Here is a 13,109-nt window from a genome sequence, read left to right on the forward strand (position 1 = left end):
CCCCCCTTTCCCTTCCATTTTATCCCTTTTTGCCCTCCGTTTTCGGTAACTTCTTCCCTTTCTTCCGCCATCCCCTCTCCCCCCATTTTCTGTCACATTTTCCCTTCATTTTCTATCACCTTTTTGCCCTCCTTTCTCTCTCCCCTTTTCCAGCCCTTTCTGTCCCCCTTCCCTCCATTTTCTGTCCCTTCTCCCCCCTCTTTTCTGTCCCCTTTCCCTCCATTTTCTCCCCCCTCTTCCCAGCATTTTGTCCCGGTTTTGCCCTCCATTTTCTGTCAATTCTTCCTCTTTTTTCTGTCCCTTCCTCCTCCACTTTGTCACCTCTTTGCCTGCCATTTTGTGTCACCTTTTCCCACCACTTTCCGTTCCGCTTTCTCCCCATTTTCTGTCCCCCTTTCCTCCATTTTCTGTCACGTTTCCCCTCAGTTTTCTGTCACCGTTTTCCCCTCCATTTTCTGTCCTCTCTTCTCCCCCTTTCTCTCCTCTCTTCCCTCCATTTTCTGTCACTTCTTCCCTCTTTTTTCTGTCACCCTCCACTTTGTCACCTCTTTGCCCGCCATTTTCTGTCACATTTTCCCTCCATTTCTGTCCCCTTTTTGCCCTCCAGTTTCCATCCCCTCTTCCTCCCATTTTCTCACCTCTTCCTCCATGATTTTGTCACCTCTCTCCCCTCTTTTCTCTCCCCTCTTCCCCCATTTTCTGTCACATTTTTGTCCTCCAGTTTCTGTCACGTTTCCTGCCATTTTCTGTCCCCTTTCCCTCATTTTCTGTCACGTTTTCCCTCCATTTTCTGTCACCTTTCCTGCCGTCTTCTGTCCCCTTCCCCCCCCTTTTCTGTCCCCTTTATTCTTCTCTTTATACCTTTTACCTCCATTTTCTATCACCTCTTCCCCCTTCTCTCCCCTCTTTCCATCTTTTGTGACCCTCCTCCCCCATTTTCTGTCACATTTTTGCCCTCCATTTTCTCTCCCCTCTTCCCACCATTTTGTCCCCCATTCCCTCCACTTTGTCACCTCTTTGCCCGCCATTTTCTGTCCCCTCTTCCCTCTCTTACCCTGCCTTCTTCCCCATATTTTCTGTCACGTTCCCTGCTATTTTCTGTCACGTTTGCCTCCATTTTCTGTCCCCTTTTCACCCTCTTTTCTGTCACCTTTCTCTCCATTTTTCTGCCCCCTCTGCCCCCCCATTTTGTGTCATGTTTTCCCTCCATTTTCTGTCACCTTTTGGCCCCCTGCTTTCTGTCACCTCTTCCCCCTCTTTTCCATCCCCTTTCCCTCCATTTTTTCTCCCCGTTTCCTCCATTTTCTTCCCCCTCCTCCCTCTCACCACCCCTTGTGCCCTCACCCCTGTGACCTCACCCATGACATCATCACCGCATGACATCACCTACCACCACCCTCCCCGCGGTGAGTCTCCCCCCTCCTGTTTCCCCCTCCCCTCCACGACACAGGGGACTATTTTCTTTGGCGGCGGCAGCGACGTTTTATTCCCCACCCCAGTGACGAGGACGAGGCTCAGCCCTCGGACTCAGCCCCCTCGGGGCGGGTGGGGGCGGCGCAATATGGCGGCGGGTAGCGAATGAAGAGCCAGTCTTCCTCCTTCTTCAGCCAGCGTAGCAGCTTGGTGAGGACCCCGATGGCTCCCGCCTTCGTCACCAGCGGGCTGAAGCAGCCGTACAGCTCGAACTTGCTCGTCACCTGTGCCCGGGAAGGGAACCGGAACCCACGTTAACTCTGGAACCTACTGACGGCACCACCAGTGAGCAGCCCTTGTTAACTCTGGAACCTACTGATGGCATCACCAGTAAGTGTCCCCTGTTAACTCTGGAACCCACTGACGGCACCACCAGCGAGCAGCCCTTGTTAACTCTGGAACCTACTGATGGCGTCACCAGTAAGTGTCCCCTGTTAACTCTGGAACCCACTGATGGCACACTGAGTGCCTTGTTAACTGTGGAACATACTGACAGTGGCACCAGCCAGCCACCCCTGTTAACCCTGAAATGTATTGATAGCACTGCCCTCATTAACTCTGGGACCTACTGATGGCACTGCCAGTGAGCATCCCTTGTTAACCCTGGAACCTACTGATGGCACACTGAGTGAGCGCCCTGTTAACTCTGGCGCCTACTGACAGTGCTGCCAGCAACCTCCCCTGTTAACTCTGGAACCTACTGACAAACCCTCCACCCACCACCTCCCATTAACCCTGGAACCTACTGACAAACCCTCCACCCACCACCTCTGTTAACTCTGGAACCTACTGACACCCCCCCCCCCCGTTAACCCTGGAACCTACTGACAAACCCTCCACCCACCACCTCCCATTAACCCTGGAACCTACCGACAACCCCTCCACCCACCACCTCCCATTAACCCTGGAACCTACTGACAAACCCTCCACCCACCACCTCTGTTAACTCTGGAACCTACTGACACACACACCCCCCCCCGCCCTGTTAACCCTGGAACCTACTGACACCCCCTCCACCCACCACCTCTATTAACCCGGGAACTTACAACCCGTCCACCTATCACCCCCATTAACCCTGGAACCTACTGACAACCCCTCCACACACCACCTCTGTTAACTCTGGAACCTACTGACAACCCACCCCCACCCCCCCCCTCCCGTTAACCCTGGAACCTACTGACAACCCCTCCACCCATCACCCCCATTAACCCTGGAACCTACCGACAACCCCTCCACCCACCACCTCTGTTAACCCTGGAACCTACTGACAACTCCTCTACCCACCATCCCCATTAACTCTGGAACTACTGACACACCCCACCCCACCCCACCCCGTTAACCCTGGAACCTACTGACACCCCCTCCACCCACCACCTCTATTAACCCTGGAACTTACAACCCGTCCACCTATCACCCCCATTAACCCTGGAACCTACTGACAACCCCTCCACCCACCACCTCTGTTAACTCTGGAACCTACTGACAACCCCTCCACCCATCACCCCCATTAACTCTGGAACCTACCGACAATCCCTCCACCGACCACCCCCGTGAACTCTGGAACCTACTGAAGGCTCTTCCCCCCGCCCCCGCCGCCTCACCCAAGCCAACAGCGTCTCCTTCTCGGCCACGTGGTAAAGGAGTCGCAGGGGCCGGTGGGGGCTGTGCACGCGGCTGTGCAGGTAGTGGTACAGGTCGAAGAGACGGTGTTGCTCCTCCTCGCTGGTGTAGGGCTCCTCCAACTCGGGGCTGGCGGGGTGACACAGGCGTCAGGTGCCCGACGGGTGACGCCCCCCGCCACCCCCACACCCCCCACACACCCCCCTTAAATTTTGGGGTTCTTGCCTCGCACCTGGTAAACTGCGGCAGCTGTTGCATCTCCTCCGGCCCTTCCAGAGGCTTGTAGAGAAAATGGCGGAGTTCGGGGGCGCCGGCGCGGGCGGGGCCGTACCCCGCCCCTCCCCGTACCGCCGCCCCCAGCTCCCCCAAACACCCCTGCGCCCGCAGCGTCTCCTCCAAGCGCCGCCGGCACCCCGCCGCCGCGTAGAACCCCTCGCGCTCTGTCGACAGCAGGATGAGCGTCACCGCGCCGTCGCTGCCGCTGCCGCCATCTTCCTCCTCGCCCAGCGCCGCTGCGTAAGCATAGAAATACCCGTCGGGGTTGAAGCGTGGCAAACAAACGGGGGTCCACACCTCGCCCGCCCCCGCGCCGCTCCCCAAAAGGTTGAGGAGGAGATGGAGGTCGCTGGCGCACAACCGCCCGCCTTCCGCCAAAGCCCGTTGCCGCGCTGCCGTCACCAACCGCCCGCCGGCGGCCAACACAGCCAAAGCTGGAGCCGGGACGGCGGAAGCGGCGGCACGCCGGAGGGCGGCTGAAACGGCTCGTCGGAGAGGGGCGGGTAACGGAAGGCAACGCGCGGCGCCCAGAAGCAAACGCCCGTCGGCAGCCGCGCCGGAGAGGAGGCGATCGAGGACGGCTTCGGCGCCGGCTAAGAGGCGTCGGAGGTCGTAACCGCGTCGGCGGGCGAAGACACGGGCGATGCCGCCACGGGTGAGGAGGCTGAGGATTTGCTCGTGGACGAAGGCCAGTTCCCGGCGCAGCTGGGCCGCCGTTTGCCGCGTACGGGACACCGACACCAACAGCAATGGCCCCCGCTGCTCGAACACCAGCGTCCGGTCTTCTGCGCCGGGAGGGGGCGGAGTCAGGGAGGGACGTAGGCGGGGTTAACGCCCAGGCCACGCCCCCTCCCGCCGGGCCACGCCCCTTCCTTACCGGAGCAGATGGCGCGGATGGCGTTACCGCCGCTCTGGATGAAGGAGACGAGCGCCATCATGACGCCCATGGTGGCCGCCAGCGCCTCCTCGTTACCGTGACGCGAGTAAATGGGCTTCCCTGCCTCGCTCAGCACGAAGACGTGCTTCCGACGGCAACGCCAGCCCGCCGCCGTCACGTCCTCCTCCGCGCCGCGCCGGCAACCCGGTGACGTCACAGCGGCTGGCAAAGCCACCGCTGCCTCCTCCTCCTCGCTCGGGTGACACGCCGGTGATGTCATGGCCGCTGCCACCTCCTCCTCCTCCTCCTCCTCGTCCTCCTCCTCCTCCTCCTCGCGGCGGTGACACCCCGGTGACGTCACGGCCGCCGGCAACTCCACCGCCGCCGCCTCCTCGTCCTCCCCGCTGGGGCGACATGCCGGTGACATCACACCCTCACCCGGGTGCTCGGGGGTCCCATCGCGGGGGGAGGAGCCGGGCGCCGCCATGGCCGCCTGCCAGCGTGGGGACGCACCGCGAGGGGCTTCAGGCCGCGCCCACCCCCCGCGAGGGGGCGGGGCGTCACCACGAGCCGCTGCGGCCACGCCCCTCGCGAGGTGACTGGCCACGCCCACCACCCCCAGTGCCGGCCATTGCAGCGGTGGGCTCTGCTAGGCCACGCCCCCGAGGTGTCTGACCACGCCCCCTGACCCCATAGCCCCGCCCCCCTGGGCTTTCCCTGTAGCCCCGCCCCCACCACGCCCCGCCCCTAGAGGCTCCCCGCTAAGCCCCGCCCCCAGGGAACACCACCTGGGGCCATGGCCCCGCCCAGAGCTCCCTGGCCACGCCCCCCGAGGGCTCCCCGCCAAGCCACACCCCCGACCCCGCAGGCCACGCCTCCGCCCGGCGCTAAGCCCCGCCCCCGGGACCATCTAGCCACGCCCCCGCGGACCCCGCCGTGGCCACGCCCCCTCCCATCGCCACGCCCCCTCCGCCGGGATCTCCCCCTTCCTGCCGCCACGCGCCCCCCCCGCGCCCCCGCCCCCCCGCTGCGCGGCCCCGCCCCCCGCCCCGCCCCCTCGCTGGCCCCGCCCCGTCCCGCTCACCCGCCCGCAGCCTCGCTCCCGCCGCCGCCGCCGCTTCCGGGGCCGCCGCGCCGCGCGCCCGATGACGTCACTGCGCCGCGCCGCCCTCTCCGCCAATCACCGCCCGGCGCGGGCAGAACAGGCGCGGCCTCCCCAAGCCGGCCAATCAGAGCATGCCGGGGCGGGGCTTGGGGCGGTGACGTCGCTTTTGGCGGGTTCCCCTTTTCCACTCGGCCCCCCCCCCCTCCCCGGGCTCCGCACGACGTCACCCGCCCCTGGCATGACGTTACACGTGGGAGGGGCGGGGCCGGGACACTCAGAGCCGCGTGACCCGGGCGCGTGGGTCCTCTCTGACCCCGCCCCCCAGGGCGGAGCTTGGACGGGTGGAGGGGGCGGGGCTTACCCGACCTGGGGGCGTGGCCTAAGGCACCTAGACCCCGCCCCCGTGTCGTTCGCGCCCCCCCCCCCCACCCCTGAGAGACCCCGGTGGACCCCGGGGCGGGGGGGGGGGGGGGGGGCACCCAAAGGTCCTGGGGGCCTCTGAAGGGTGGGGGAGGGGCAGCAGCCGAGGGTGGGGGAGGGGCAGCCAGACATCCGGCCCGGGTGGGGGAGGGGCGGCGGCGGCACTTCCTGCCCCCGGGGAAGCAGCAGCAGCAGCAGCAGCAGCGCAGGCAGCGGCCGCCCGGAGGGTCCCAGGGCTCCGGGTGAGCCCCCACCCCTCCCCCACCCCCCTCAGGACCCGAGCAGGTGAGGGGGAGGGGCGGGGGAGGGGGGAGGGGAGGGGAGGGGGGGGTGACCCGGCTGTCTGGGTGCCTCCCCTCCCCCCGCCAGGAGCCTCCTCCCCGCCCCTCCCCCCCCCAGATGGACGTCACCTACGCTGTCGTCAACAAGGCCCGCCGGGGGGGCGGGGCCAGCGGCCGTGACCCCGCCCCCTTTGGACGAGACTCCGCCTCCTTCGGACATGACCCCGCCCCCTACGGCCGTGACTCCACCTCCTTCGGATGTGACCCCGCCCCCCCGGGCCCCTGCACCCTCCCCCCCAGCCCCCTGCGGCGCCCCTCCCCCACCGGTGAGTCTTTGGGGGAGGGGCGTACCTATAGCATCCAGCCCCTATAGGGGACGTGTCGGGCCCCCCCATGCATTCTATAGGGGCAGCTTCAGCACCTGTAGGACTCGCAGGGGCCAGCCCTGCACCCTATAGATTCTATACGGTCCATCCCCACAGCCTATAGGCCACTTCCTGTCCCCTGCGAAACACTTCTGCTCCCTATAGAATCCATACGCTCCTTCCTTGTCTGCTATACAAACCATGCAACAGCCCTCCCTCTTTCTGCTCCCTTATAGAATCCATAAGCTCCCTCCCTGGCCCCCCTAGGCTTTGCGCAACACCCCCCCCCCCCACCTCCCCTATAGGGCACTTCCCCTTTCTATAGGATCTATATACTCCCTATAGGAACCACACCCACCCCGGGCCACCTCCAGCCCCTATAGAATCCGTATGGTGGTTACTGTGAAGCCTATACCCCCCCCAGTCGCTCTAAGGGCCGGGACACAGCTATAGGAACCTATAGCATGCTATAGGAACCTATAGAAATGGTGGGGCTCTGACCTCTCTCCCAGCCTCCCCCCGGCCCGGTGACGCCGCCTACGAGGTTGTGACGCCCCAGGGGGACCCCAGCAGCTCCGCCCGCCTCGGTGAGCACCCAGGGGTGGGGGAGGGGCTCTGCCCCCCCTCCCCCACCCTAACCCCTCCCCCCCCCCCCCCCAGGGTTTAACTTCCGCATCGGGAAACCCAAGGGACCGCGGGAACCTCCGGCCGATTGGGCGCGCGCCTGAGGGCGGGGAGAGGCCACGCCCACACACCCCCATCAGAATTTAAAAATAATAAAAAAAATTTTTTTATTAAAGCAATTTTTTGGGGTGGGGGTTTTTTTCAGGTGGGGGGGAGGGGCAGGTGGGGGGAGGGGCGTCAGGGGGCGCTGAGCAGGCGGCGTTTGGGGGCGGTGGCGGTGTAGGGGTGCCAGCGCCACTCCACATCGGCCGCGTCGCCCTGCTCCAGGGTGCCCAGGCGGATCAGGTAGGCTACGAGAAAGGCGGGGGGCGTATACGTTAATGGGCCCTACAGGAACCTATAGAGCCCCACAGGGAGCTATAGGGGCGCGTGGGGATACTCACGGCGCAGCTGGAACCGGGGTCCCACCTCCTCCAGCTCCACCGTCCTCCCCCGGCGCTGGTAAACGTGGTTCCTGGCGGGGGAGGGGAGGGTCAGGGGGAGGCGCTCGTGTCATACCCCCGCACCCTCCCCCCCCGCTCTGTGATGTCACCCACCGGACTAAGATGACGTCGTCCTCGTTGGCGAACGTCACCACCCGGCGGCTGTCGGGTCGGGGGACGGGGAAAAGGTGCTTCAAGATGGTGCCAACCTGGGGGAGGGGATGCAGGGACGGGGTCAGACACCACCCCCCCCAAATGTCCCCCCCTGGCCCAGGGTCCCCCCCAACACACCCCCACCCCGATACCCCCCATGACCCCCCCAAATCCCCCCCTCAACCCCTCACCCCCCCATGTGTCCCCCTACCTCCTCCCACCCTTAATCCCCCCCAAACCCCCCAACACCCCCCCAGACCCCTCAATGCTCCCCCCGTCCCTCCCAAATCCCCCAATGTCCCCCCAGCCCGCCGCCCCGTCCCTACCCGCCGGCCCAGGGGGGAGTCGAGGCGCAGCAGCAGCAGATGTGGAGCCCCCAGGGGGGCCCCCCCCAGTCCCCCCACCTCCTGCCGCAGCACGGCCCCGCTCACGGTGAAGTGGGCGGTGGGGCCGTGGGGCAGGTGGCACAGGGACAGCCCGTCTGGGGATGCAGGGGGCGGGGACACATCAGGCCACACCCCCAACCCCCAAACCCCCGCCCCTCCCCACCAGCCCCCCAAGCACCCAACACCCACCCACTCCCTTAGCCCCTCCCCTTTCCCAGCACCCAACCCCTCCCCTTAGCCACACCCCTTCCCCTTAAACCCCGCCCCCTCAGCCCCACCCCTTCCCTTGGGCCCCACCCATTCCCTTGAAGCTCCGCCCCTCCCAGCTTGTCAGCCCATTCCCACCCTCCCCCTTTAGCCCCGCCCCTCCCCTTCATCAGCCCCGCCCCCTCCCCATCAGCCCCACCCCTCCCCATCGGCCCCACCCCCTCCCCTTTAGCCCCGCCCCCACTGACCCGGCCTGCCCCGCGTCTCGTGCAGCACCAGCAGGTCGGTGATGCCGGCAGCCCGGCAGGCCCCCACCAGCGCCCCCAGCTCCGCCCGGCCCCGGTTCATGCGCCGCGCCCCCGGGATCAGCAGGCACACCTCCTGGGGGTGGGGACATGGGGCGGCCACGCCTCGGTAAGCTCCGCCCACTCCCCGCCCCCAATCCCACCACGGGGCCATTCAGCACCCCAGGGCACAGCTCATGGGGGCGGGGACACACAAGGCCCCACCCCTTCCAGCGAGCCACGCCCACCTTCAGGCCACACCCCTCACAAAGCTCCACCCCCTGTCCCCACCCACCCCTCACCAGGCCACACCCCCTCCCACAAACCACGCCCCTTAAGGCCCCGCCCCCCACCGCCACAGGGCCTCCCCAGGCAGCAGGCTCAGGCCCCGCCCACCCCCAGGCCCCGCCCACCCCCAGGCCCCGCCCACCTTGGCGAAGACACGGAGGCGGGCGCTGGGCTCGCGGGAGGTGGTGACCATCACCTTGGGGGGCTCCAGCCCCGCCCACCGGTACTCGTCGTCATGGCTACCGGAGCTGTCTGTCATGGAAGGGGCGGGGCTTAGCCAGGCCACACTCCCTCCCCCCCTGCTTCCAGGGCAGATTCAGGCCCCCGGTTTAGGGTGAAATAAGGTAAATCCGGACACAAATTTTTAAGGAGGCGTTTTGGGGCGCCCTCCCTCCCTCAGGTCAGTTTTGGGGGGGGGTTTTGCACTCACCCCCGACCCCCGGCGTGTCGAACTCCAGCTCCTTCTGCAGGGCCAGGGCCTCGCGCCGCAGCTCCGTGGGCAGCAGCCGGTTCTCTGGGGGGGGATACACAAAATGGGGGGCTCAGGAGGGCCCCCAACACCCCCAGTGTCCTCCCTCAGACCCTCAATGCCCCTCCTATCCCCCCAAACCCCCTTTTACCCCCATCAACCCCCCCTTTATCCCCTCTAAACACCCCTTTACCCCCCAAACTCTCCTTCTGCCCCCCAACCCCGCCCTTTACACCCCAAAACCCCTCTTCGCCCCCCCGAACCACCCTTTATCTCCCCAAAATCCCCTCCTCAACCCCCCCAAACTCCCTTTCACCCCCCTCAACGCCCCCTTATCCCCCCTAAACACCCCCATATCCCTCCAAACCCCCCTTTCCCCCCCCACCATCCAGCGCCTGCCGCAGCCGCTCCTTCTTGTCCTGCTGCCGCCTCAGCCGTTCCTCCTGCGCTCGGCGCTGCAGGTACTCGCGGCGTTCCCGGGCCTGTCGGCGGAGCTGAGGGACACACACACACACACGGTTTGGGGACACCGGTGGGGTTTGGGGACACGGAGGGGGAGGACACGCGGGGACACCCCCCTCACCATGATGGCAGCTCCTCAGCTCTCCACAGGCCGGAACCTCCCACCACCGCCGTCGCTGATTGGGCGAGAGGAGCGGGACCAATAGGAACGCCCGTTGCTACCGGAAAGGGCGGGGAAGGCTAGATCCGCCCTCAAAATGGCGACGCTACGCCCTCAACGAAAATGGCGGCCGAAGCAGCTTCATCCCACCCAGCAGCCCGTCCCTCAGTTAAGCCCCGCCTACCCGCGCTGATTGGCGGAGAGACGGCGGGGGGCGGCCGCTATTGGAGGAAGGGGCGGTGCGGCGTGAAGCCGGCGGCGGCTGCGGCGGCAATGGCGGGTGAGCGAGCGGGTGCCGGTGAGCGGTGTCACCCGTGGGTGCCGTTGACGTAGAGTCACCCGTGGGTGCCGTTTGTTGACGCAGAACCCACGGAGCTGGACGCGGCGGCGCTGGAGCTGCTGGAAGCGCTGGAAACGCTTCATGAGAGACGCCAGTTCCTCACGCAGCTCCTGCGGCAGGTGACGGTGACACACGTGGGGGGGGGGGGGTGGGCGGGTGATGCGCTATGACGCCACGCGTGATAGTGACGTCAGGCCTTGCCCCCTCCCAAGGGCTGGCTGTCCCTCTCGCAGGCCCGCTACTCCCTGGGCTGTCACCGCGTCTCGGCCCTGCAGTACGGGGCCACCATGGCCCCGCGGGTCCGGGTGCTCCACAGGTAACGGGGGGGGGGGGACACGACACGCGTGGGGGGGTGTGACACACATGGGGTGGGGTGTGACACACATGGGGGGGTGTGACACACATGGGGGGGTGTGACACACGTGGGGTGGGGGTGTGACACACATGGGGTGGGGGTGTGACACACATGGGGTGGGGGTGTGACACACATGGGGGGGGTGTGACACACATGGGGTGGGTGTGACACACATGGGGTGGGGGGGTGACACACATGGGGGGGTGTGACACACATGGGGGGGTGTGACACACATGGGGGGGTGTGACACACGTGGGGTGGGGGTGTGACACACATGGGGTGGGGGTGTGACACACATGGGGTGGGGGTGTGACACACATGGGGGGGGTGTGACACACATGGGGTGGGTGTGACACACATGGGGTGGGGGGTTGACACACATGGGGGGGTGTGACACACATGGGGGGGGTGTGACACACGTGGGGTGGGGGTGTGACACACATGGGGGGGTGTGACACACATGGGGGGGTGTGACACACATGGGGGGGGTGTGACACACATGGGGTGGGGTGTGACACACGTGGGGTGGGGGGGTGACACACATGGGGGGGTGTGACACACATGGGGGGGGTGTGACACACGTGGGGTGGGGGTGTGACACACATGGGGGGGTGTGACACACATGGGGGGGTGTGACACACATGGGGGGGTGTGACACACATGGGGGGGGTGTGACACACATGGGGGGGTGTGACACACATGGGGTGGGGGTGTGACACACATGGGGGGGGTGTGACACACATGGGGGGGTGTGACACACATGGGGGGGTGTGACACACATGGGGGGGGTGTGACACACGTGGGGTGGGGGTGTGACACACATGGGGGGGGTGTGACACACATGGGGGGGTGTGACACACATGGGGGGGTGTGACACACATGGGGGGGGTGTGACACACATGGGGGGGTGTGACACACATGGGGTGGGGGTGTGACACACATGGGGGGGTGTGACACACATGGGGGGGTGTGACACACATGGGGGGGGTGTGACACACGTGGGGTGGGGGTGTGACACACGTGGGGTGGGGGTGTGACACGTGGGGTGTGTGTGTGGGGTGAGACACGCGTGGGTGGGTGTGCGACATGCGTGGGGGTGTGACACATCAGCCGTGGAGGGGTGTGACGCACGTGGGGTGGGGGGCGCGTGACATGCGTGGGTGGGGGTGACACGCGTGGGGTGGGTGACGCGCGTGGGGTGGGGTGTGACACCCGTGGGTGTGTCCCCAGGCAGGAGCCCGGGGGGTCCCCGCGGTTCGAGGAGGTGCCGGGGACGGAGCCTGACGCCCAGCGGGGGGGGGACGGTAACGGGGGGGGTCCCGTGGGTGCTGGGGGGGGGATTTGGGGTGCTGGGGGGGTCCTATGGGTTCTCAGAGGGGGGATTTTGGGGTGCGAGGGGGTCTCATGGGTGCAGGAGGGACCCATGGGTGCTGGTGGTGGGGTTTATTGGGTGCTGGGGGGGGAATTTTGGGGTGCGGGGGGGTCCCATGGGTGGTGTGGGGGGGATTGGGGGTACTGGGGGGTCCTATGGGTTCTTAGAGGGGGGCTTATAGGTGCTGGGGGGGATTTTGGGGTGCTGGGGGGGATCCCATGGGTGCTGGCGGGGAATTTTGGGGTGCTGGGGGGGATTTGGGGTGCTGGGGCTCACTGACACCCCCTCTCCTCCCCCAGGGCTGCGGCAGCGCCGGGGTCCCCCCGAGAAAGGGGGTGCTGCCCCCGCCCCCCCCCCGCGCCCCCCCCGACCCCCTGGCCTGGTTCGGGGTGCTGGTGCCCCCCAGCCTGCGGCAGGCGCAGGGCTGCTTCATCCAGGGTGAGGGGGGCCCCAAAATCTGGGGGGGGGGGCCCCCAAAATCTGGGGTGGTCCCCTAAAAACCCGGGGGAGGGCTTGAAACCTGAGGGAAGGCTGAAATTTGGGGGGGGGGTGTCCCCAAAACCTGAATGGGGGGACCTAAAACTGGGCGGGGGGGGGGGGGGCAGCGCCCTGGAGCCAGGGGGTGTAGCCTGAGGGAGGGGGCGTGGCCAAGCAGGGGGCGTGGCCAAGCAGGGGGCGTGGCTGGGGGCGTGGCCAAGCAGGGGGCATGGCCAAGCAGGGGGCGTGGCTAAGGGGGCGTGGCCTCTGCCCCCAGGGGTGACAGTGGCGGTGGAGCTGGCGGGGCTGCAGGGCGCAGTGATGGCCGCCGCCAGCCGGTACCGCGCCCTCCTGCGCCGCCGCGGCGAGGAGAGGGGTGAGGTCAGCGGGAAGACCGGTGACATCGAGGGCGACGCTCAGCCGAGCGCGGGGGACGGGGCTGGCGTCGAGAAGGACGGCGGCGACGTCAAGGGGGACGGCGGCGCGACCGCGGGCGATGCGGTGACGGCCTGAGGACAGCGATGGCGTCGCCCCCCGCCCCCCCCCAAATAAAGGCGCCATTGGCTCCATGTCACTGTGTCACCCTCATCTGGCAGCCATCTTGGGGCCACTGTGACATCGCCCAGCGGCCAT

General features: G+C 66.3%; 3 protein-coding genes across 4 annotated transcripts; 1 reads left to right on the forward strand and 2 right to left on the reverse strand.

Moving 5' to 3' along the window:
• Positions 1–1,457: 1,457 nt before the first annotated feature.
• MON1B (MON1 vesicular trafficking associated B) lies at positions 1,458–5,530 on the reverse strand. Of its 2 annotated transcripts, none has more exons than XM_075738726.1 (5): positions 5,331–5,530; positions 4,247–4,739; positions 3,326–4,151; positions 3,075–3,222; positions 1,458–1,697 (listed from the first exon to the last, which is right to left on the reverse strand). In XM_075738726.1, exons 2-5 carry the CDS (start codon positions 4,731–4,733, stop codon positions 1,515–1,517), a joined length of 1,644 nt encoding a protein of 547 aa, XP_075594841.1. In that variant the 5' UTR covers positions 4,734–4,739; positions 5,331–5,530; the 3' UTR covers positions 1,458–1,514. The 2 variants fall into 2 exon arrangements, with proteins under 2 accessions (XP_075594841.1, XP_075594840.1); XM_075738725.1 differs by having other exon boundaries at positions 3,326–4,154; positions 5,331–5,526.
• Positions 5,531–7,251: 1,721 nt separating this feature from the next.
• IMP4 (IMP U3 small nucleolar ribonucleoprotein 4) lies at positions 7,252–9,993 on the reverse strand. The gene is made up of 9 exons (XM_075738754.1): positions 9,894–9,993; positions 9,696–9,804; positions 9,272–9,355; positions 8,984–9,093; positions 8,518–8,650; positions 8,003–8,157; positions 7,638–7,732; positions 7,485–7,555; positions 7,252–7,391 (listed from the first exon to the last, which is right to left on the reverse strand). The coding sequence occupies exons 1-9, from the start codon at positions 9,894–9,896 to the stop codon at positions 7,279–7,281; spliced, it is 873 nt and encodes a 290-aa protein (XP_075594869.1). The 5' UTR covers positions 9,897–9,993; the 3' UTR covers positions 7,252–7,278.
• A 35-nt stretch (positions 9,994–10,028) lies between these two features.
• VMA22 (vacuolar ATPase assembly factor VMA22) lies at positions 10,029–12,989 on the forward strand. Its single transcript, XM_075738681.1, is given in 7 exon segments — positions 10,029–10,212; positions 10,297–10,391; positions 10,485–10,588; positions 11,858–11,931; positions 12,299–12,344; positions 12,346–12,437; positions 12,754–12,989. Coding segments are annotated over 7 exon segments (804 nt in total). The 5' UTR covers positions 10,029–10,055.
• The last annotated feature ends 120 nt before the right edge of the window (positions 12,990–13,109 follow it).

Source organism: Balearica regulorum, chromosome 35 (assembly GCF_011004875.1).
Source record: "Balearica regulorum gibbericeps isolate bBalReg1 chromosome 35, bBalReg1.pri, whole genome shotgun sequence".
NCBI lineage: Eukaryota > Metazoa > Chordata > Aves > Gruiformes > Gruidae > Balearica > Balearica regulorum.

What these genes read in the sequence shown, in the direction of transcription:
- MON1B (XM_075738725.1), bottom strand. Translation starts at nt 4,733, where the DNA reads ATGGCGGCGCCCGGCTCCTCCCCCCGCGATGGGACCCCCGAGCACCCG. An exon ending in CATCCGCGCCATCTGCTCCG is followed by an intron (nt 4,155 to 4,246) that starts GTAAGGAAGGGG and finishes CTCCCGGCGCAG; the next exon opens with AAGACCGGACGCTGGTGTTC. An exon ending in CAGCTGCCGCAGTTTACCAG is followed by an intron (nt 3,223 to 3,325) that starts GTGCGAGGCAAG and finishes TCACCCCGCCAG; the next exon opens with CCCCGAGTTGGAGGAGCCCT.
- IMP4 (XM_075738754.1), bottom strand. An exon ending in ACTCCCCCCTGGGCCGGCGG is followed by an intron (nt 7,733 to 8,002) that starts GTAGGGACGGGG and finishes CCCCTCCCCCAG; the next exon opens with GTTGGCACCATCTTGAAGCA. An exon ending in ACCCCGGTTCCAGCTGCGCC is followed by an intron (nt 7,392 to 7,484) that starts GTGAGTATCCCC and finishes CCTTTCTCGTAG; the next exon opens with CCTACCTGATCCGCCTGGGC.